The 23,382-nt window shown below is 34.3% G+C and overlaps 1 protein-coding gene across 1 annotated transcript; it reads right to left on the reverse strand.

Annotated features, from left to right (window-relative positions):
• Nucleotides 1-4,280: 4,280 nt before the first annotated feature.
• LOC140987088 (uncharacterized) lies at nt 4,281-9,543 on the reverse strand. Its single transcript, XM_073455477.1, has 4 exons — nt 9,303-9,543; nt 6,268-6,535; nt 6,016-6,120; nt 4,281-4,759 (listed from the first exon to the last, which is right to left on the reverse strand). Exons 1-4 carry the CDS (start codon nt 9,497-9,499, stop codon nt 4,649-4,651), a joined length of 681 nt encoding a protein of 226 aa, XP_073311578.1. The 5' UTR covers nt 9,500-9,543; the 3' UTR covers nt 4,281-4,648.
• Between the last annotated feature and the right edge of the window lie 13,839 nt (nt 9,544-23,382).

A 23,382-nucleotide genomic window follows, 5' to 3' on the forward strand; every position in this document is an offset into this window, starting at 1 on the left:
CAGACCTCGTCGAGCAAGAAGTTGTGTTCGTGAGTAACTAGTCGAGTTCGTACAACATCTAGCCAACAATTTTACGATGTCTTTCGCTCTATTTATCTACCTTACTTCGAGCCAAGCAGCACCCAATTGAGCACCAAGAGTTTGGGAAGCAGTCGAACACCAATCTAGTTACGATCAAGTCTACCTCGAGCAACAAAAATTGTGTGTTTTCAGTCAAGATTCTACAGTTTATAACCAGCATTTTAAAGTGTTGCCCTGCCTTGAGGATCGCGTCCAGAACTTATTCGAGGTGTTGTCCAAAATATGCCTAAGTCCTGTTCAAGTTCAGCCTAGGTTCTGTCCAAACTTCAATCAAGTTCGAACCACACCTTTGAATATATGTTTTAAAGGCTTTGTATGTTTTCAAATTCGATCGTATATTGTATGTTTTGCTTTGAATAATTTGTTTTGTATTTGCATCTTTTGCTAAATTTTGTTCTGATCCTATTCGTTTTTATTTGAACCATTCCATCCGTCTGTGTCGTCCCAATGGTATAAGTTAGTTTGATATGATTCGAATGATGGCGCAATGGAAAAGCTTGTGAGGGAAAAACCCCAGAGAGAGCATGTCTATGAGAAAAGACCTCAAATGAAGCTCATTTACAGGAGAAGGACCCTGAGGGTACCCAACATCAAGGATTGTTCATGGTCAATGTTATAAGACATGTATTCAATATGTGATTTTGATTTGATAAGACTTTGTTCTTTTATGATTTTGTTCTGTTTGATATGATCAGATCGATATAAGTTCTGAACATCGTCTATCCCATTTTCGACCCTCTACTTTGAAATATGATCACTTTAAAGATATGCATATGTGTAACTTGTTATTCGGGTATTCTGTAGAGCCCAAATTCAATACACATATAACCCATGCATTTACTTAATTATTAAATCATTTATTTAAATTTGAATTGAGTGTTAACCATGCATGATTTATTTAATTGCATTATTTTAAATTATTCATGTTTATGTGATGCACGTTAAAATATTTCACGAGTTTCATGTTTCAGGCGATTAGTTGAGACGGGATCGAGGAAAAGACCGACGACGACTTTTGGTGAAAATTTTAATGCAGTATTTTATTTTAAGTTAAGGATGAGACAATTTAATTAATTTATGAAGTGTTAGTCTTTTAAAGCCTAATTTATATATTAGGTGATTTTAAGATTTTAAAGACTTTAAAAATTTAGTGCTTGTGCTCTTTATTTTAATTAGGGGATTATATTTAAAGATTAGTAGGGGTAGTATTTTAATTAATTTGTTAATTGAGTTAACATTTTAATTAGTATCTTGTTTAGCATGGTTAATGGTATAATTAAGCAAAATCATCCCCTAATTATTTCTAAACACACGCACACACATGCTTTTACACACACTTACTCACGTTTTTCACAAAACACACGCATATACATCCATTCATTTCATATTTTTGAAAAGAAACCTAGGATTCTAAGAATCCTTGCAGCCGCCCCCTTCCCTCTCCATCTTCCAGCAAATTTTTGTGTGTTCTCTTCAAGGATTTTAGCGTCACGTTCGTCCCGGATCAATCCTCGCACCATCTCCTCTTCGGTATCGCTGTGTCGGTAAATTTTAATTCAAAAGGCACGTATATTCTTTCATTTATGCATCGATCTCGTCATATTATGTGTTGTGTTGTTATTTATGCATAAATATACGTGTGTGATGGGTAGAAGTTTGAGCAATGATGTTTGGATCAATTTTGAAACGGTTTTTGGATCACAAATCTCGATTTTTGCTGTCATATTTAAAACTGCGATTTTTTGATCGTGATTTTGAGAAAACTTTCAACATATAAAACGTAGAAATTTTTGATACCTTTGATTTGATAGTAAATTCGAATTATTTGAATAAAAATTGAGTGAGTTATGGTGTTTTTCGTGGGACTGATCAAACTGCATTTTTCAGAAAATTATGTATTGATGTGTTCTTGAAGTTTTATTGTTGCAGGCTTCGTTGGGGATCGACGGGTGATCGTTGCTGCGTCTAGGTATGATTAGTATGATGTTGGGTTGGTATTTTGTATGCCGGTTAGTGTCGATAGGCACTTGAATTCATTATAAGTCGTAAGAAACGATTGGTGTCAATTTCCGTGTTTATGAGATGGTATTGTGTTAGGATGGGCGTCGTTGATTCGGGGTGTTTGCACAGGTTGTATCAATGTGGTAGCACCTTAGGATGGGTCTTGAGGTGTCGGTTCATAGTCTGTACGATCAAATTTAGAATGTTAAGCAATACATGTATTAAATTTTCGTGGATTTCCAATTAGCGCAGGTACCTGGACCCCGGGACGGACCCTTACACGGGGTCCGTGCCTTTGTTTCTTTCCTGTGTCAAATTTGCGACGCCCACAGGGACCCCCACACGGACCCTGACACGGGGTCCGTGCCATTCCTTCTTTTCGGTGTGTTTTTACAGTATGTACACGGACCTGTACACAGACCCAGGCATGGGGTCCGTGTACCTCACTTTTTGGGAAATGTTATTGATTACTTTGAGGTTTTATTTCATGGTTTAGTACGATGATTAAAAGAGGTCAAATCCCGAGTGAACAAGAATTTCATAAGCTATTTAATCACTTTGGTGGTGAGCTCGAGTACCTACGTCTAAGTTATGCAAGTTAAGTATTTAAATTCATGTTAGTATTTGCAGCAGCGGCCCCAAGCGAGATCCAACGAATCCCTCAACGCCAAGTAAGTATGTTCGACGTGCAAAAAAAATATTTTTAAGTTTTTGAGGTATGCTAAATGTCTTGTGACCAAATTATGTATGGGGTTGGAAAGCGGTAAAGCATGACCAGGGACCAACCCACCCCGTTAAAGCATGAACGGGTTTAGATCAAGATTGAAAAGCGTTAAATCATGAACGGGGACCAATCCGCCCGTTAAAGCATGAACGGGGATCTCACATATGTGGCAGTGGATTTTTCCATGTCAGCCCAGTACTGTGGTTTAGTCTGATCAGGCGATTATGTTATGGGTCACTTGCTTTGAAACATGCATCTACGCAAAATGATGAAGTTATGTATGTACAAGTATGCAAGCATGTTTATGAACAGATTTCATGTATAGCACATCTATGTTATGTATGTATGTTCAAGTTTATTGCAAGTTCAAGTTTCAAGTATGTATGCGCTATTTTGAAGTTTCATGTGGTTTTATTACGTATTATTCGTTACTCCTAGTTTATACGTGTTGAGTCTTTATACTCACTAGACTTGATCGGTGCAGGTGAGGATGCTTTCGAGAAGACTAGGGGTGGGGACCAAGGAGCAGGCTTGGACTGAGCAAGAGGCTAGACCCGAGGACCGCCTAAATTTTAATGATATTTGAAATGTTGAAATACTCTGGTTTTATGTTACGATTTTGAGGTTCAAGAAAATACTTTTGGCAGACATTATTTTGAGACGTACAGTTTATTTTATCAAATTTTGAAGGTTCATTATTTAATTAAGAAATTTTCAATTTTCCGCAAATTTTAAAAAGTAGTAAAAAGTACTGTACGTTACATATTCGATCGGCCCCCACTTGTTGAGTGTTAACCAAAACGCTCACCCCTTACGTTCCTCCCCATGTAATAATGAAGAACATGTGGAAAAGACGAAACAAGATCAATTTTGGAGCTGGTCCAAAAATCCAGAATTATGAAGACCAAGTCCTTGATTTCATTATTATAGTTTATTCGCTTCCGCATTTCGCACTTTTCTTTGTAAGAACAGCTTCCGCATTATTCGTATTATAATATGTAAAGACAATGTTCTTTAATAATTAGATTTATTTTTGGATATTTGCTACGAGTCTAATTATTTTCAATGAAATTGTAAACAATGTCAGATGACATCTACGTCATGATCTCGAGGCGTGAAATTTATGTGTTGTATGAAAGGTTTACTCATGTGAAGTTTAGAAAATAAGGAATCAGATTGATTGGAATTTATTTACTTTCCTTTAACAAGTGCTACGATCTCGAGCCCAGACATGGAATAATGGGCATATTTCTTAGATATCAATTTAATACTTATCTTGTATTTAAATGACTGGTGATGAAAGGAATAAGACAATAAGTTTTTCTCAAAAGATATATCTAATATTGATATTGCAAGGTTATCTCAAACGAGCCTCGAGCATCCAAAAAAATAGATAGACGAGGTAGAAAAAGTCATAAACAAATCTCATAGTTAAATAATCAACCCCTTCATCGACCCATAAGTAACCCGATCATTTACCCGTGTTCATAACACTTACCAAACAAAATTCTAAAAAAAATACTTCTATATCCTTTTTTCAACACCTTTTGAATTGAAACTATTAGAAAGCCCAACCAAAAGCTGTGTAACGAACAAAATCAGATTAGGATCTTGTCAGGTAAAATCTACACAGCAGAATGGTATACACAATTTGTCACACGTTCCCAAATAATGTCTGCCCAAAATCTGTTCAAACATATGTGTTTCTGCAATTTGGCACAGGTGCAACTAATAAGATGATAAAAACAGCTCAGTCTGCTATAAATGCCACTCCCAACTCCGTTGTGTGCTACAAAACTTCACAGAACACGCCAATTTTTATCAAGAACGTAGAAATCAATTTCATCTTCCGAAACATCTGAGTATTGAAGAGGTAAGAGTTGAAGATAAGAATTTCAGCCCAGCTGATCCTCCGGGGAAGTAGGAGATGACGTAGTACGAGAGAGCAATCACCTACCAAAGCAAAGTTCAAGAAATCGAAACAACACTAAAGGTAAATTAGGAAGACAACTAGTGTAATTGTTTCAATGCTCCACATTCTAAACTTCGACTTCTACGATTTTCTTCATTCTTACCTCGCAGTTAGACCTACTGAGTAAACTCCTACTTATAACAGTACATTTTCCTAATGGTGGCAAAAACCAAAACAGTCGGCATTTTATGCCGATCAGTTTCAGAAGAAAATGCCGAGGAAATGGCAGGAAATAATAATCACAAATATCTACCACATATACATTTATCCACAACCATATCAATTTATTCAAAACTTATATCATGTTTAATCCAAACTAATTTAAACTTTATAATAAAATAATAACAAACTGTTACCCCGGCCACCCACATTTTTCTTGCAACCACCAGTCCACACCTTCCGCAACCCCAAATTTCATTCTGACTGATGGTCGCCAAAGCAACACCAATTTTTAACATGTAGGAGGTAGAATGCCAGGGAAAAAACAAAAACAATTGAAACTAAAATTTTGATTAAAATAATGAGGTTATTAAGTTTATACTAATCATTAATATTTTTAGTATAGTAATTCAAATTCTTCCGATTTTGAAAAATTAAAATGTAAAAAATAAATTGCATACAAAAATCAATTTTAAATATCTTATATCACATTTGTAGAACATAGTTCAGTTTCATTTCATTTTGAAAGAAAAATTATACACACTCAGTGTGTTATTTAAAGGTAGAGAAAGGAAGGGGTCACTAATAAATGAGGAAGGCTCAGGATGCGTCATCATGCACATAATAAGGCATCTCAATGGCCGTGTGAGCCAACTTCAATCCAGCAGGGGTCCCACTCCAAGTTTCAGACTCGGTGCCAGTGTTGGACACAGCTCTTTCAAAATTAAAAATGGTATAAAGCATAGAGCATTTAATTATCTACTGAACCAATAAGGCAAATAAATAGTAAATTTTCCCCTTGAGAGGGTTGATATTCAAGACTAACGCACAGAGCTGAAAGCAGTGCCAGATTCAAAGCACAAAAAATTCCAATCACAGTAATTGTCCACACTAATTTTGTTGGGAAAAAGATATGCTAGGAAAGTTTAACGCAGTATCTAAAAACCTCATTCGTTAGCCGAACAAGTCATCTGTGACAAATACATAACAAGAACAATTGGAGAAGTGGAATATGAAATTAGGACGAATGTGTTAATTATAAGGATAATTGTTATAGGAGAGGGTGGGAGTTTCGTACCTGCAGTATGGAGAAGAAACCTGAAAGAAAATAGCTGTGAAGAACCATGGATGCATAAACTGTACCCACCATGCTGCCAACAAATCCTAACGTGAAAGAAAGTCTCTGCAGAAAGGAAAATGTAATTGACTGGGTTGAAAGACTTCCAGGAAAGTGGATGGAAGAATACAAAAATGGAAAAGACAACTCATTCTGTTCCTGGAAGGAAAATAATGAATAAATTAATTTTCTAAAAAAATATAATTTTAATACCTCCTTAGAAAACATGTGTTGAAGCTGACTCTTTGGACCTTTGAGGGCAAAGAGCGAACCAACTATGAAGGTACAGCCAATAGTGAAGCAGATAGCAAATTTTTGAGGCTTCAGCACCATCGCAGGCAGGAATATGGTGAAAGCAATGAAGATGAAGAAAACTCCAGTAGCAAGGAACAATCCAAAGTACATAAGAGATTTTCCAGAGGGAACAATGCTTGTGGCAGAGTTGAAGTTCCTGGGTAACCCTCTCACTCCTTTAGATACCCTGTCGAGGAACAAAATTTGAGGTCTATGAAACAGATGAAACAAATTGGAAAATATTTCCACCATAATCACATATTTCAACACAATTGACAGCCAAGGCTTGGGCTTATGTTCATTACATTCCGAAAGCTTGGAAGAAAACAGATAGAAAAGCCACATAGAGCTGTAATTTCCTGTTGCTAGATGGGGAAAAAAAAGAACCAAACTAAGGCAAGTTTTGCTACTAAGTTGTTTCATCTTGTCATGTACAAGTGCTTCTCGAGGTAGAGTACAATGTTATGCAGAAATCAAGCAATAATTTGCTAACAAGGCCAGAGAGAAAGTGAGCTGGTAGGAAATCAAGCTTCCTGTGGTGCTCAAGTCAAATGCCTGATATTCTACTTCCTCTGTTATTAAGGTGAAAAATGTTTGACAGTGAATATCGAGCCTTTTCCATCCATATATCACTATCAAACTCTTAGTTTCGCACACATGCATCCTAAAAATTTGATAAATCTTATACTTATTCATCATTACAGCAGTAAAATAAAACCAAGTGTAAAAATTCCTTTTCAAAACATTCTAATATTAGTGTACCACATTGATCATCTTCAACATTATTTGAAAACTAAGAAGACAAGTGTAGCGTACACTATCTAAATGTAGGTTGTTCGCTAAGGTAGGCCATACATTTGGAAGACTGGCAGACCTGACTTTATTCAATATTCTGTTTTACAGAAAATTCATGAACCTCAAACACAAGTGATGATGAGCATAATGTAATACTCCTGTATCAACAATATGATAGCAGGTCCTTGGGTATTATTTCAGGTGAGAATTTGTAGCCCTTTCCTGTGTGGTGCCCATACTCAGTATAGTTCTGAGAAAAAAAGAAATTTAAATTTATTTGGATTGACATAGATGTATGTTGTTTCTAATTACCTCAGTGTATTGGACAGAGAGGATATCAGAATCTCCCAAAACAAAAGCTAGCCTTTGCAATTGTAATGGATTTTTCTGTTCTTCTAGCAGCTTAGAACATAGATTAGTGCTTTGTTGGAATTGCTTGCTAATTTAGAATATATTAGGATTTTTAGCGACAACCTTTAAATTTCTCTCTTTTAAATGAATCACATCTTCATCCAAGCTCATCACTGAAGTTTGGTTTATGCTTGAGAAATAAGTCCTCTAAAATTTCAACATGAAGAATCATTTTTTTATGATTTAAGTAATTGACCAGCGACACAACAATGGGATACAGAGGCTCATATCGTATGGCCTTTTGAGGTGAATATTTGTGGCTGTTAAGGACTTTTATATTATTACGGGCTTTGAATATTGTGCCTGATTGGAGTCTTGGAAGAATCTAGAAATGGGGGAGTGATAAATAAAATATAATGGGGAGGGAAATTAAAACTCATTACACTAATTTGCTCAAGTTTTGAGGCTTTCGCTGTGGGGGTGGGGGGTGGGGGGGTTGAATTCCCTGGCACAAAGGGTTACCTCTGGGAACCTTATTTTCTTTTTATGCCATTATAGCCTATATTCTTTTTTATGTTAGTTGATTATTGTTGATATATAAGCATAATCTTGAGGTTGCAACAGTGGCTTTCCTGAATGTTATATCTCTCAAAATATGAAATCAATGGTGGAACACAGAATGGTGCTTACAGCAAGTGGGTTCTTATCTTCTATACAACAGATGGTTAAGAAATGTGATAACCACAACATAATAACATAGACAGTCATAAAGGAGAAATTATTTCCAACTGCAGTTCACTAATATTTTCTAAAGTCTATCCACGCGAGAAAAATCAATTTTGTTTGCGTTTAAAATACTCTTGGCATATTTTCGAGGATTTTCACAAGAAATGTCCCAGATGTACCATCCAGAAAGATGATTAACACTTCCATATTCATGAGCGCATTAGACAACGAAAAAATTATCAGTCTACAAATTGTACTGCGAAAAATATGAAATATGTGCATTGAGGACCTGTTGGGTATATATATTGGCTTGGATGGTGCAAATTTGAAGACTAAAAAATTATAAAGAAGAAGCATAGTTGAACTTTGGGAAGAATCCTAGTTAACACCAGAAAAACCAAACTGTTTCAAAGGTTTTCTAATTTCTATATTATTTTGACTACAACTCCAAACAAGAGAAACACATAATAACCATTGTCCAGCCACTTGTTCCCCGTGGAAATACTTACTAATAGGACTAGTCATGCATAAAAAATAAATTTATTTCCACTATAGATCCGTTATCTTTTCATTTAATAAGAGCTACAAACCCAATACTAAGGGTAAAGTCGCAGACGTAGGACTGTCGGTCGAGTGAGTGAGTTAGGCAGTTATATGAAGCAACACGTTTTGCATTTTGATTGGTATTATTTACTACAGAAGTTATTAGGGATCCTGGAAAAGGGGAAGGTGAAATGATCAAGGGCTCATGGTAGCCCTATTATAGCTTTCCTGAGGAAAAAAATTAGTCTAACGCAAGAATCAGCAAATACTAGCACAAGTTCATATGTTTAACCAAGTATTGATGGTGTCAACAAGTGAAGATATAAGCTGCATTAGCATTTGCAAATCTCTATTGATAAAAAAAAAAAATCTAATGTATGCGGTTATCACGCACCACTGATAACCAAACAATAAGTTCTTCTCTCAGCAATTAACAACAGAACATGGATCTCAAACAGTAACACTAGTATCAAATCAAATAAAACCGAAGAGTGACATCCTCGAATTATTGACGACGGGTAGGTTTTCGGAAAACTTACACATCGAAAGTACTGGTGACTTTGTCGTTGGCGGTGCGCACGGCCGCTTCGATATCGAATGAGGAATCTATGTCGGCTTCGACTTCGGCTTTGGAAGCAGCTGCGTAAGCATTCCAGTCAGCCAGTAAAGACGACGTCGGCTGGCCGATTTCACTGCTCGGGCCGCCGGTGAACCACCCCGGACTTGTTTTCTGCATATTTATATTTCTAATTGTACTTTGCTGCTCTAAAATAACATTTAAAAAACAAAGAAAATATTTTAGTCTTTTATTTTTTGATTTGATAATTTGTCCATTATATCTTTAATTTAAAAATATATTTTGATTTTAATTAATTTTTATGGTAAAAGTCACTAAATTAATCAAATTTTATTGATTTGATATTGATTTCTTATTTAATTTATACGTCGAAAATAAATTATATGTTGCACACGTTAAATCAATACAAAATAACTAAATGACAAAAATATATGAAAACTACTCTCAATATTTTAAAATTGAAGAAAAAAAGATTATTTCTCTTTTATTTTGTTTATGTAGATTTTAATGTCTATAATATATATTTTATTATCGTGATGAACTACGTAAGAAAGAATCGATGTTAAATAAGCAATATTAGGTAAATTTATTGACTTCGGATAAAAAAAAATTAAAATAATCGAAAAATTCAAATCACTTTATAAAAATCAAATTTTGACAATGTACAAGCTTAAAACTCAAATATATCAATTTATTGGTCTAAAATTGTAATTCTCGAAAAAAAAATAATGAATATCTACGATAGCTTATCTAAAAAAAATTTAGCCTAAATGTAGTAAAAAATTTTGAAAATTAATATTTGAATATTGAATATTTGAATATTGAATGTTGAATATTTGAATGTTGAAAATTAGGTAAAATTAGGTGTTGAATATTGAAATTTGTGTGTGATGATGAAGGTAATGATGTAATTTATTTTTGGATTATTTGTAAAAATTTTCTATAAATAGATCTCTCATTTGTGAAGAAAATCACAATTGAGTTGAGAGAAAAATATTATAAAGTGTGTAGTGTGATAATTTTGAGAGTTTGAGATTTTTACTTTTTACCGTAAATTTTTACTTTTTCACAACACGTTATCAGCACGAAGCTCTAAAAGTCCTCCATATTTTTCCAAGCTCCAAAACAGAAGAAAAAGGTAACAAAAGTAATAATATTTATTTTATTGTTTATTTATTTATTGTTTATATATTTACTATATAATATAATGTTATTATAAATAATAAAAATAAATTTTTCAAAAAACTTGTTATAAATCCTGGGAGGATGTTAAGACGACATCCCACACTCCCGGTAAGGGATACGACAAGTATAAAAGTCTATAAGGTTTTTAAACAAAATATCTTATGACACCTCATTATAATATTGTGATATGATATACATAATTATTTAAAACATTACTAATATTATATACACCATATTATTACCATAAAATTATACAAATACATACATTTATTTTCTTGTACACCAACGGTCATAAACGGTAACAAAACGGCTAGTTTTTGCCCTATAAATATGATCTCACAAACACATTCAATCACTCCAACTTTCTCTTCTTCTCTAAAATTATTCTTCATCAAATTTTTGAAGAAAAAAGAAGATGGCTTTCACAAAGTTATTTTTAATTATTTTGGTTATAATACTCACGAATCTTGTACTTATCGGAGAATATCCTCCTCATGTGTTTTCTTTATTTTTACGAATGCTTGTATTTGTTGTTTATCCATTACTTTGTATTGCAATATTCATTAACTAATAAAATGCATCATAATTTTTTTTAGTACCACCATGTCAAACTTGACAAAGCTCGAATTTGTTGCACTCGACATTACGGGGAAAAATTATATGCCATGGACTCTCGATGTAGAAATGCATCTTGAGTCATTGGGTCTAAGCGAGACTATTAAAGAAAATGGTATATCTTCATCACAAGAAAAAGCAAAAGCTATAATATTTTTGCGCCGACATCTTGATGAAGGTTTGAAATGTGAATATCTCATCGAAAAAGATCTCATGTCTCTGTGGAAAGGATTAAAAGAAAGATTTGAACATATAAGGGAAGTTATACTTCCGACCGCCCGTGATGAATGGAATATGTTGAGATTCCAAGATTTTAAGAAAGTAAGTGATTACAAATCGGCGATGTATCGAATAATCTCGCAATTAAAATTTTGTGGACATGAGATTACAGAATCAGAAATGCTTGAAAAAACATTTTCCACGTTTCACGCATCAAATATAACTCTACAGCAACAATATAGAGTGCGTGGATTTGCGAGATATTCTGAACTCATCGCGCTGTCTTCTTGTGGCGGAAAATAACAACGAGCTATTAATGAGAAATCATCAGTCCCGACCTACTGGATCAACAGCATTTCCAGAAGTAAATGCTGTAAGTAAAAATGAATTTAAACCTGGAAACCGAAATCAAATTCAAAGACAAGGTTTTGGTCGAGGTCGAGGTCGAGGTCGTGGACGTGGAATTGGTCATGGTCGTGGTCGAGGCCGTGGTTTTGAAAACAATCGAGATAGTTATTTTTATAACTCATCTCAAAAGGGAGTCACGAACCACCCACTGAAAGGCATCAAGAGAACATGATTGTTAATGAAAATCACTCGAAAAGATTTGAAAGTTCTTGTTTCAGATGCGGCACTCCAGGACATTGGTCTCGTATTTGTCAAGCCCCCGAGCATCTTTGCAAGCTCTATAAAGAATCGATAAAGGTGAAAGAAAAAGAGACCAACTTCACTGAACGCAGTGACCGTTTGAGTAATTCAACTCATTTTGATGCTGCTGATTTTCTGAATGATTTCTCTGGAAATGATCAATATGTTGGTGGGATAGAAATGAAAAATATTGATTCCGCAGATTTTCTTAATGATTTCTCTGAAAATGAACAATATACTGGTGGAATATAAATGTACAATAATTTATTTTTCTTGTATTCATATGATAATGTTTTATAGTGTGTTATATTTTTAAATATGTATTGTATTGTATTTTATTTTTATAAATGTATTGTTAGTAATTTTATTTCATTGCATATTTTTTTTGAAGTTCAAATATGGAAAATGCTATGAACCAAGCTGAAGTTTGCATACCTGATAGTGGTACAACGCACACTATCCTCCGAGATAAAAGATATTTCTTGGAACTAAAACCAACAAAAACAATGGTGAATACAATATCAGGTCNATGCTCCCTACTGGATTGCATTATACACATATAAGTCCAATTGAATCAAACATGGTAGTTGATAATTTTTCAATATTAACTAATTGACATGATCGATTAGGACATCCTGGTTCAACAATGATGCGAAGAATTATAGAAAATACACATGGTCATCCGTTGAAAGACCAGAAGATCTTTCAGAATAATAAGTTTCAATGTAAAGCATGTTCTCTTGGAAAACTTATTATAAGACCATCACCAGCCAAAATCCAAACTGAATCACCAATGTTTCTTGAACGTATTCAGGGTGATATTTGTGGACCAATCCATCCACCATGTGGACCATTCAGATACTTTATGGACCAATCCATCCACCATGTGGACCAATCCATCCACCATATTAGATCTTAACATATCTTCATCTGAGTCAGAATAATTCGAATTACCAAAAACAATGTCTCCTTGCATCCCCAAAATAACAAGAGATATGGAAACTACTTATTAATATTTTTTTGGTAAATTGCATCCAATAGGATTTGAATACATACCAAATTTTTATAAAAGTTGCACGAACACTCCTTGCATCACGTGAAAATTTGTTGAATTGAAATATTTTTATAATATCTTATAAACAATAATAAAATTGACCAACGAGCAAAACGGTTAGGAAAAAACTCAATTTGCTACAACTCATATTTCAGGCTAGCTAGATTAGTTCGGACATTATCTATGCTAACTGGAAGCTGAAAATCGAGTTGTATTTCGCAAATGCAGCAATCGACAGCGTCCGGTTAGTATATAACGTACGAACTAGTCTAGTCGGCCTTCAATATGACTTGAAGCAAATTGAGTTTTTTTCTACTAGTTTTTCTCGCTGCTCATTTTGATCATATACCAATATTATTAAAATACTTCAATTCATCATATTTTCAGCTGGTGCAGAGGGTGTTCGTGTAATTTTTATAAAAAAAGTAAGATCTAAGATATATATTTAATGTTCATGGGGGAGAACTTTGTGTAATGATCATGAGCCCTTAGGTTGAACCAATATGAGCCTTAGCCCATACCCATGCACCTCTACGAGTCATGTGTCGTTAGGATGGTCCAACATGAATCGTAGCCCATGCCCATGCACCGTCATTCATAGAATATCTCACCCTTGGAAGTGAGGTTCAAAATACGATAATGTAACCCAACTGCATGCATATCTAAGAAAAATGAAAAATTCCTAATTAAATTATTTTAATTACATTATTTAAATGTGGTAGGCTTGTTAACATGTTAAAATAAGAATTTCTATTAGAATGCATAAATCAGTGTTTTCAAGAATTATTCGAGACGCGACTGAAGAACAGAGACCGGGAACTGTAAAGAAAAAATATTTTTGTTAAATAATTATTTTAATTATTTAATATATGGTATAATTAATGTGTAAATTTCAAAAATAGTGTCTTTTGAGATATTTTTACATGTCGAGTCATATTTTAAACCGATAATCGAGTTTTTTTTTTTACTAAAATGATGACTTTTTGGAGGCTCGGTTAATATTTTCGAAAACTTTCATAAGCAAGATATGTTTCATACTAATGGGCCTATTACATTGAGATTAGTGGGCCTAGAGGTTTACCTAAGTATATATATCTAAACCTTGACTCCCAAGTCCATCCTTCCCCTCATAACTTCACGCCTAACACAAAGAAACCTATGGTTTCTCTTCCCTAACATCAGCCGCACACACACATCTTCGAGGCACTCTCACGTCGGTTTTGAAGGCAAAAGTCATAGCAAAGGGTTCCCCATCCCTACGGTAACTCTCCTTCGTGTCTAGACTCGAATATTCGTGCATAAATCACGCAAAGGCAAGCCTTATGCCTTCGTTTTCTCATCATTCACATTATATTATGTATTTTGAATTGTCTTGCATGGTATATTATAGATCAAATGATTTCTTCACGTTTTTCTTGGTTTATTGCATAATATTTTGATTTTCTTGCATGTTCTTGATGTTTCTTGATGATATGAAGGGGATGCCATGTTTCGGTAGTTAGGGGCTCGAATCACAGAAGGTTTAAGGGCCCTAAGGTGCAAGATTCAGGTCTGTTTGGTTCTGGTATAGTGCAAGGATAAGGGCCGATCGGTTTTGGTTGTTTTGAAGGGCTAGGTGCGGTTTAAGGATTGGTAAAGGGGGAGGCTGTGTAGGGGCTGTCCAGGTGAGTGGCTGGGCTCATGAGGGCATGATCCATGAGCCATGATGGTCCATGCATGGTCTAGATGAGTGTGGATAGGTAGGCGCATGGCTAGGGCTCGATCTAGCCATGCTGCGCATGCCTTGGTGTGAACCATGCACGTCCTTGTGCATGGCTCATTAGGGCTGGTCCAGGAAGGTCCTATGAGTTCTGTCATCGTCCTAGGGTTAGGGTCTGGTCTATTTGGTTTGTGGCTAGGATCGAAGGAAAATGTGTAGGGGAGGGCTAAGGTTTGGCCGAAGCAAGTGCAAAAAATTCAAAAGGGTTTTAGGTGTTGCTAAGGGTTCTAAATAGTTTGAATTGGATTTTATAGGGTCTGGTTAGGTTTTATTAAGATATGGTTAAAGTTTGGGAAAGTTTGGTTAAGTTTCGAGTTGATTCGGGTTAAAACTGGGACTCCGGTCCAAGTTTTAAAACGAATTATGAAAGTTAGTCAATGGACTTAAGTTTATGTCTAAGAAATGATTAAGGGTGTGTTTTAAGGTGTTATGGTAAGTTTGGATTGGTTTGGGTCGAAATTTTAAGGTCTTGGGGTAAAATGGGGAAATTAGTGTTTAAGGGGCAAAACAGTCATTTTACACTTGAAAAATGTTAGGAGCCCTGGCAGTGTTCCGATAACTATATTATAGGCTAAAATGTTTAATATGAAAGGTGATGGAATTTTATGATGAAAATTGATATGTGCTAAAAGACATGTTGTATGCTTGGTTTAAAAGGAAAATGATACTTGTGCTTGTATTTTTATTAATTGATGGAAATGATGAAAATGTTTTGAATGACGTGGTTTGATTGTGACAATAAAGAAATGGGGATTCGCGAGGGACAAAGCTCTAGTGGAACCCGTTTACGGGACAAAACCCCGAGGGAACCCAACACCGAATTTCCATAGGCCACGGCCCAGTAACAGAAAAGTGGTTGCTCGTGTCCCCGCCAACTATAGGCCAAGTCATAGAATGGAAAAGTGGTTACTGTTGCCCCGTCGCCTGATACCATGGTTACAACTGATATTGATCAATCGACCGAAAGATGAAAGGATGGTCACAATTAATGAACTGATTTCTCCCTAAAAGGAAATGTATATATATAATGATGGAAGGAAATACTTAAGTATATGCAAATGTTAATGTTAAAATTATTTTATTAAAAGCATGTTTTCACTGTTTCATGTGGATGCATACATAATACTTATTATTATGGTTAACACTTGTTGAGTCATTAGACTCGCTAGGTGTGAATGATGCAAGTGAAGATATTTTTGTTGAGATAGGGTGAAACGTCCACTACTCGTTTTTCTTTAAAATATACAAGGAATTTTTTTCCCCAAACCCTTAGTGTTGGAAACTAAATTTCGGAAGTTTGACAAAATAAGCATTTAATAGATTGAACTAACTGATCAAGAAGACTGATAGTAACTGATCTAATATACGCAAATTATCGGTTGCCTGTAACTGAAGATTAATGCGAAGATAATCGAAGGCAACTGAACCAGCTGACTGAACTATGCAGACAATTTACTGATCAGTTGGAGACTGATCAGTTGCTACATCAGTTGTGAGCTTATCAGCTATAGCCTATCAGTTGATCTTTCAGCTGTACACGTCACCAGTGAAAAGGACGTAGCTCAACCACCGACAGATTGTACATAGAAAAGCAGGAACGCCGCATTTCAGAAATGCTACAGTGTACGACTGTCAGAAGAATGTTGACATGGCAAACAACGGATAGAAAGATTCAAATCGCATTCAATATTACCGTTGGAGGAAAAGTCTATAAATAGAAGAAAAGAGCAGCTGAAAATAAACAACAAGAACACTATTCTATTAAAAAGTTGTTACTCTGCTGAAATCTTTGCAAGCTCTCTGATCATTCAAAAGCTCACGCTTATTGTATACATTCATAGCATTTAAAGAATATATTTCGAGCTCACAAGCACAAATTGTAATCAGCCGTGCTAAGTTATTTCAGTTCAGTTGAGTAATGTAAATCGTTTCGTAACTAAGAGTTTCTGTTTGGCATTGTTAAGCTCAAGACTGAAGTGGGTCTATACAACTATTTGTATCGATCAAAGTCTTTTAGTGAATATCCAATCTTTGAGATAGAAGGGGTGACGTAGGAGTGTTTGAAATCTCCGAACATCCATAAAATCCTGTGTGTCATTACTTCAGTTTTATTCTATCTATCAGTCAGTTTATTTCCACACTATTATTGTTAACTGATTGATATTGACTGATAAGATTCCGAGTCTTAGTTTGTCACCAAACTGACTCAATATTCGAAAAGATTGTGAAAATTGTGAGTGTTTATTCAACCCTCTTCTAAACACTCTTTCACCCAATAACCGATCCTATTCAGTGGTATCAAAGCGAGTTGAATCTTATCTCTGAATATTTCTATACAAACTGTTTACCATGTCTTCATTCAATAAAATTTCAATGTTCTCAAGAGAGGACTTCGACGATTGGAAAATCAGAATGCATGCTCATCTAGCTGCACAAGACGACGACATGTGGTACGTTATTACAAAAGGACCCATGAGAATATTGAAAGCAAACATTGATGTTGCCATAACTGAAGGGGCACCACAACGCATTGAAAAACCCCGAGATGAATGGACAGCTGAAGACAAGAGAAAAACCAACTTAGACAACATGGCTAAAGACATTCTATACAAAACGCTGGATAAATTCACTTTCAGCAAAATAAAAATGTGCAGAACTGCTAAGGAAATCCGGGAGAAATTGATTCAGCTATGCAAGGACAATGAGCAAACTAAGGAGAATAAACTATCAGTTGCCGTACAAAAATTCGACAATATCAAGATGAAGATTGGAGAATCCATGCATGACTATGATGAAAGAATCAGTGGAATAATGAACGAACTGAATGCACTTGGAAAGATGTATTCAAACAAAGAGGAAGCATTGAAAGTAGTCAGAGGTCTTCCCAAGGAATGGGATGTTAAGATCATGGAGATGCAAGAATCAAAGGACCTAAACAAGGTCGAACTTCATGATTTATTTGCATATTTAAAAGCATACGAGTTTGAGTTGCAAACCAGAGAAGGGTAACCTTCTACGTCAGCTGCAACAACTGCCCTAACTGCTGTAAAATGAAACCAACTGGTTCAGTGGAAAGATCTATTGATCAGTTAAGTAATGACACTATGTCATTATTTGTCAAAAAGTTTGGAAGATTTATGAGAAGAAGTCAAGTAACTTTCAAAGACAATATCAAAAAAATCACTCCAAAGAAGAACCTAATGATTGCTACAACTGTGGCAAATCTGGTAATTTCATTGCTGATTGTCCCAAGCCAAAGAAGGACAGTCGAGGCTCATCTGAAAAGGGAAAAAAACATTATAAGCACAAGAGAAGATCTAAGGATGATGAGAAATCTTACAGAAAGAAGCATGAGGTGCTTCTAGCTGACGAAAGCAAGTTCAAATGAGCAGAATCAGATAGTGACTCAGATTCTGAGAGCCTGGGCTGCTCCAGTGATGATGATGAAGAGGTAAAATGTCTGATGGAGGATGACACAGAACTGGAGTCAACCAACCAATAGGTATTCGAATTTAGCTCAACTGATTTCACACGAGATGAACTCATTTCTACACTTCATGACATGGTTAGTGAGTATCATATACTTGCCTTATCTTTTGAGGAGGCCAGAGCAAAGCAAGTTGATCCCAAAGACGATAAAACTAAAACTGTTAAATCAGTTGATATGTTGAGTCTTAAACGGAAGATTGCTGAACTCAATGCTGAAAGAAGCAAGAATAAATCAATGATTCAGTAGTTATTGCTTGAAAATTCAAAACAAACTGAGCTTATTAAAGCATGAAATAAATCATCTGTTGCATTAGCTGAAAAATACAAGATAAACAACAATCAGTTACTGATAAAACATGTTTAGGGTTCAGCAACCAATATGAAACTTCCACAAGTGATGCTCAGCCAAAACTGAACATGAGCAAAGAAAAATACATTTACTTTGTAAAATCAGTTGTGGTAAAAGAACAACCTGAGCCAAGTAAACCAATTGTACAACATATTGAAAATAAGAACAAGGCTAGAAGGTACGGTATTGGTTATAGCCCAAAAATTTCAACTGACCCACAAAGTCAGTCATAAAAAAGGTTCAGAACTAAAAAGCTGAACTATTCAAATGGCTACTCCAATTACTATAACAGCAAGCCAGTTCAGAAAAGATATCGGCTGAACAACCGGTTGAAAAAGGCTAAAGCTCATATTGCTTCATCTACACACTACACACCAAGCACACACAAGTCGAGAAACACCATTTGGAACACAGCAACTGGGAAGTCTGTTAGACTGATCCAAGTCTGGGTTCCTAAAGTACTAATCAGTTTAGGACCCAAATAGATGTGGGTACCAAAGTTATTTATTGTATGTGATTGCGGGTGGCAGGTACCATCAAAGAATCAATCTGGTATCTGGACAGTGCTTGCTCACGTCATATGACAGGGGATGCAAATTTGCTAATTGTTGTGACTTTGACTGTTGCACTCCCAATAGCAGGTTGTCCGCAAGTAGTATAATTCGGTGAGTCCGATATCGTATCCACAGGGAAGCTACGGTAATTACAAGTCCACTACAATGTCTTTTTGTTTTTGTATTTGTTTTTGTTTTAATTGTTTGAATCTTTAATTGGTAATTTTTAATTGTTCAAATTTTAATTTAAGTAGTTGAGATTAGAGGATCCACTCTTGATATTTTAATAAAGTTAACGTTAATGAACATTATTGAAATCCACTTAATAAAATGGTTCCAATATATTAAATAATCATATTTATATTATGTTATATACTATTTTCTTATAAGTATAAAATATATACCAAAACTTATAAATGTTGTCAAGTATTTATTGTGCTATATATATTTGTAAACACTAAATCAAAGTTCCCACTTTAAATAGTTGGTAAAACCAATCTAACATTTAAATGATACCAATAAATTAATAATATGATATATTGATAGATAATAAATCAAGGCATCCACTTTAAATGATTGGTAAAACCAAACAAACATATAAATGGTACCAAGAATTTAGTGTAACATATAGCAACAATAAATCAAAACTCCCACTTATAAGTATGATATAAAAATGCTTAAAGAAATAAATATAACATAAACAATAAATAATGATTAAATAATATAAAACATAGATTATTACCTTTTAATAACCTTATTATCATACCAAGAGCTTCACCTTTTCATCTCAACCTTGGGAAGTTAGCTACTCATTATTCAAAGTATAAAACTTTGAATATGAAATTAACATGCTAATTATTTTTAAATGATGAAATAAAGGAAAAATAAAGAGAGAAATATTATGAACTCAAAGATTTGTTCATAGAATGAGAGATATCTCAATTCATTACAATGCACCCCTATTTATAGCCAAATTTGGGGAGACAACCACAAATAAAATATTATTTTTTTACACAAAAGTCTTCATTGGTGTTCCAAAAAATTATATCATATTACACATCAATTTTGAAAATCTTCTCATCCGAATTTTCTTCTCCACATAAAATAAAACATGTGGATAATTGAGTTGTTTGAATTGTGGTATTTTATTTTAACTATTTGACCAAGTAGTTTGAGAGATATGGTCAAAATACTAGAGCATGGTAAAACTGCCACTCCTTCGATAACTTTATTTGTTGCTTAATTTGATCCCAATTATGAGAAGATTTTTATCTCATGCTTGTCACCAATATTGTAGATATTATCATCAACTTTCTACAGGTCCAAGAATCATCTTAATCCTATTTGCAACGCCAAGTTTATTCTTGTTTTATCGAACCTATAAAATAGTAAAAACTTATAATTACACAACAACTTATTTTTTATACAATTTATTATAAAACATATAATATTTAAACAATTAATAAAACAAAAACTATAAATTTATATTATAAAACATTTATTTAATGTATAATTTTTATGTTTATCACTAATCCCAACTGATAAAATACACTGGTCCAAGCATCAGTTTTGCAGATAACTCCAAAGGTAAAACTTTGGGTAAGGGTAAGATTATCTACCGTAATTTTACGATCAATGATGTTTTACTAGTTGAGAATTCGAAGTATAACTTGATTAACATCAGTCAGTTATGCGACAATAAATTCTCAGTTCAGTTCGACAGACACACTTGTTTAGTTAGAGACTCAACTGATGAAGTCATCCTAACTGGCAATCGTTGTGGGAACACCTATAAAGTCAGTTGGACCGGGCAACCTTATGCACTAGTTTGTCTTAAAGCTTCCAAATCTTCTAAAAACTGGTTGTGGCATAAGAGATTGAACCACCTAAACTTTAAGTCTATCGCTTATCTGAGTAATCATGATCTTATAACTGGTTTGCCCAAAATAGACTTTTCAAAAGATAAAATTTGTTCAGCATGTCAGTTTGGTAAACAAGTAAGATTCTTATTTAAAAACAAGGGTTGTAAATCATCTTTTCGATGCTTAGAACTGCTACATATGAATCTTTTTGGTCATATACCAGTCATGAGTTTAGGGGGAATGAAATACACCTTAGTAGTTGTGGATGACTATTCAAGATTTACTTGGGTTATTTTTCTCAAAACCAAAGACCAAACTGCTGCACAACTGATTAAACTTTTCAATAGACTATAAAATGAAAAATTAGTTGAGATTGATCAAATAAGGTCTGATTGAGAGACTGAATTCATCAATCAAAATCTTTCACTATTTTTAGAAAATACTGGGATCAAGCTGAGCTCTCAGCAGCAAATACCCCTCGGCAAAATGGTGTAGCTGAGAGAAGGAATCAGACCCTTAAAGAAGCTGTCAGAACAATGCTTGCTGATTCTGGTATTTCTCAGAAGTTTAAGGCAGAAGCAATAAACACTGCATGTTACACTCAGAACAGATCAATGATTAATAAGAATCAATTGAAAACACCGTATGAGATCTGACATGGACGCAAAAGTGTGGTTTCCTACTTCAAGATATTCGGCTGCAGATGTTTTATTCTTGATAATGACAAAAATAATTTAAAAGCTTTTGATGCTAAATCTGCAGAGAGAATATTTCTTTGATACTCTTCAATAAGTAAAGCTTACAGAGTTTTAACAAATGCAATTTGAATGTAGAAGAGTCTATTCATGTGGTATTTGATTAATCTGTGTTAACTGATAAGCCAACTAATTCAGTTGAGCTAGTTGACCGCTTTACAGATATTAGCTTGGAGGATGATAATGAAGAAGAAAATCACATTAATCGAAATATCCTTCAAACACAAGAACCAGAAGTGCTGGATCAATCAGTTGAATAAGAAATTGTTACTAATAATCAGTTGGTGGAGCAAAGTGATAATACTCAGTTACCAACTGATATAACACCAACTGAAACTGGAGAAAATATTCAGTTGCCCACTGAAGCAGTTGCTGAAATGGACGCAACAAATGCTGAGTACAGATGGAAGAAATCACATCCTCCAGAATTAGTGAAAGGTAATCCATCTGTTCCGGTAAGAACTAGAAATCAAATGCTTAATTTATTTATTCATTCAGCTTTCGTTTCCCAACTGGAACCGAAGAAAACTGATGAAGCACTTGCTGATCCTAACTGGATAAATGCCATGCAAGAAGAGCTAAATTAGTTTATCCATAACAATGTCTGTAATATAGTTCCAAGACTAGTTTTTAAAACTATTATAGGTACAAAATGGATATACAAAAACAAACTGAACGAAGATGGTTCAGTAGTGCGCAACAAAGCGAGGCATGTAGCACAAGGATATAGACAAGAAGGAGGAATATATTACAATGAAACTTATGCACCAGTTACAAGACTGGAAGCAATTACAATGTTCCTTGCCTCACTACAACAATAAATGGCTATTATGACACTTTTTAGTAGACACTTTTAATTAATTATTGTTACAAATACTTAATAATGACACTTGTAAAAAATTAATAATATCTAAAGTATTAGATTAGTTATCCTGATATTTTTAATTGATGTCATTTTTTATATGGAGGGAAACAATTATTTTCCCTCCTCCAATATTTATCCAACCCAAATATTCCCACCTTTATTTTATCTATTTTTCTCCCCAAAATCTTCACCCTGTTAATAGTCATATAATAATTTTTTTATTTAATATGGCACACCCATCCATGTGCGCTTTTAATATTATTATAGCTCATACAAACAACGGCGTGCAAAAAATTTCTTTCCATCTACAAACAACGACGTGCAAAAAATACTTCCATCTTCTAACTTTCTTTGGGTATTTTATTAAATTTCTTTCCATATACAATCCTTCTTTCTTAGTTACTTTTTTCCATTCAGAATTGTGAAATATTTGAGTCACGGTTCAGATTTACACGGCGCTTCTCATGTAAAGACCCGATTTAATTATATGTTATTTGGCGACAATTAAGAATAATTATTTTAAATTGAAGACATTAAAATACTTAACCCAAATAATTAAATTGTGTGTTTAAAACATGTATTAGAAAATATTGGTTTATATACGATATTAAAATGCATATTTAAATTTTATAGCACACAAAAGTTGAAATAAAATATACCGGGTTAAGTTTCGAACCCAAAAAAAAAA

This window comes from Primulina huaijiensis, chromosome 11 (assembly GCF_012295235.1).
Source record: "Primulina huaijiensis isolate GDHJ02 chromosome 11, ASM1229523v2, whole genome shotgun sequence".
NCBI classification, from domain to species: Eukaryota; Viridiplantae; Streptophyta; class Magnoliopsida; order Lamiales; family Gesneriaceae; genus Primulina; species Primulina huaijiensis.

Excerpts from the sequence above, each read along its gene's own strand:
- LOC140987088 (XM_073455477.1), bottom strand. The coding sequence starts at position 9,499 with ATGCAGAAAACAAGTCCGGGGTGGTTCACCGGCGGCCCGAGCAGTGAA. Across the intron at positions 6,121-6,267 it reads AACACATGTTTTCTAAGGAG|AGACTTTCTTTCACGTTAGG; the intron begins GTATTAAAATTA and ends TCCTTTCTGCAG. Across the intron at positions 4,760-6,015 it reads GTTTCTTCTCCATACTGCAG|GTGATTGCTCTCTCGTACTA; the intron begins GTACGAAACTCC and ends TTGCTTTGGTAG.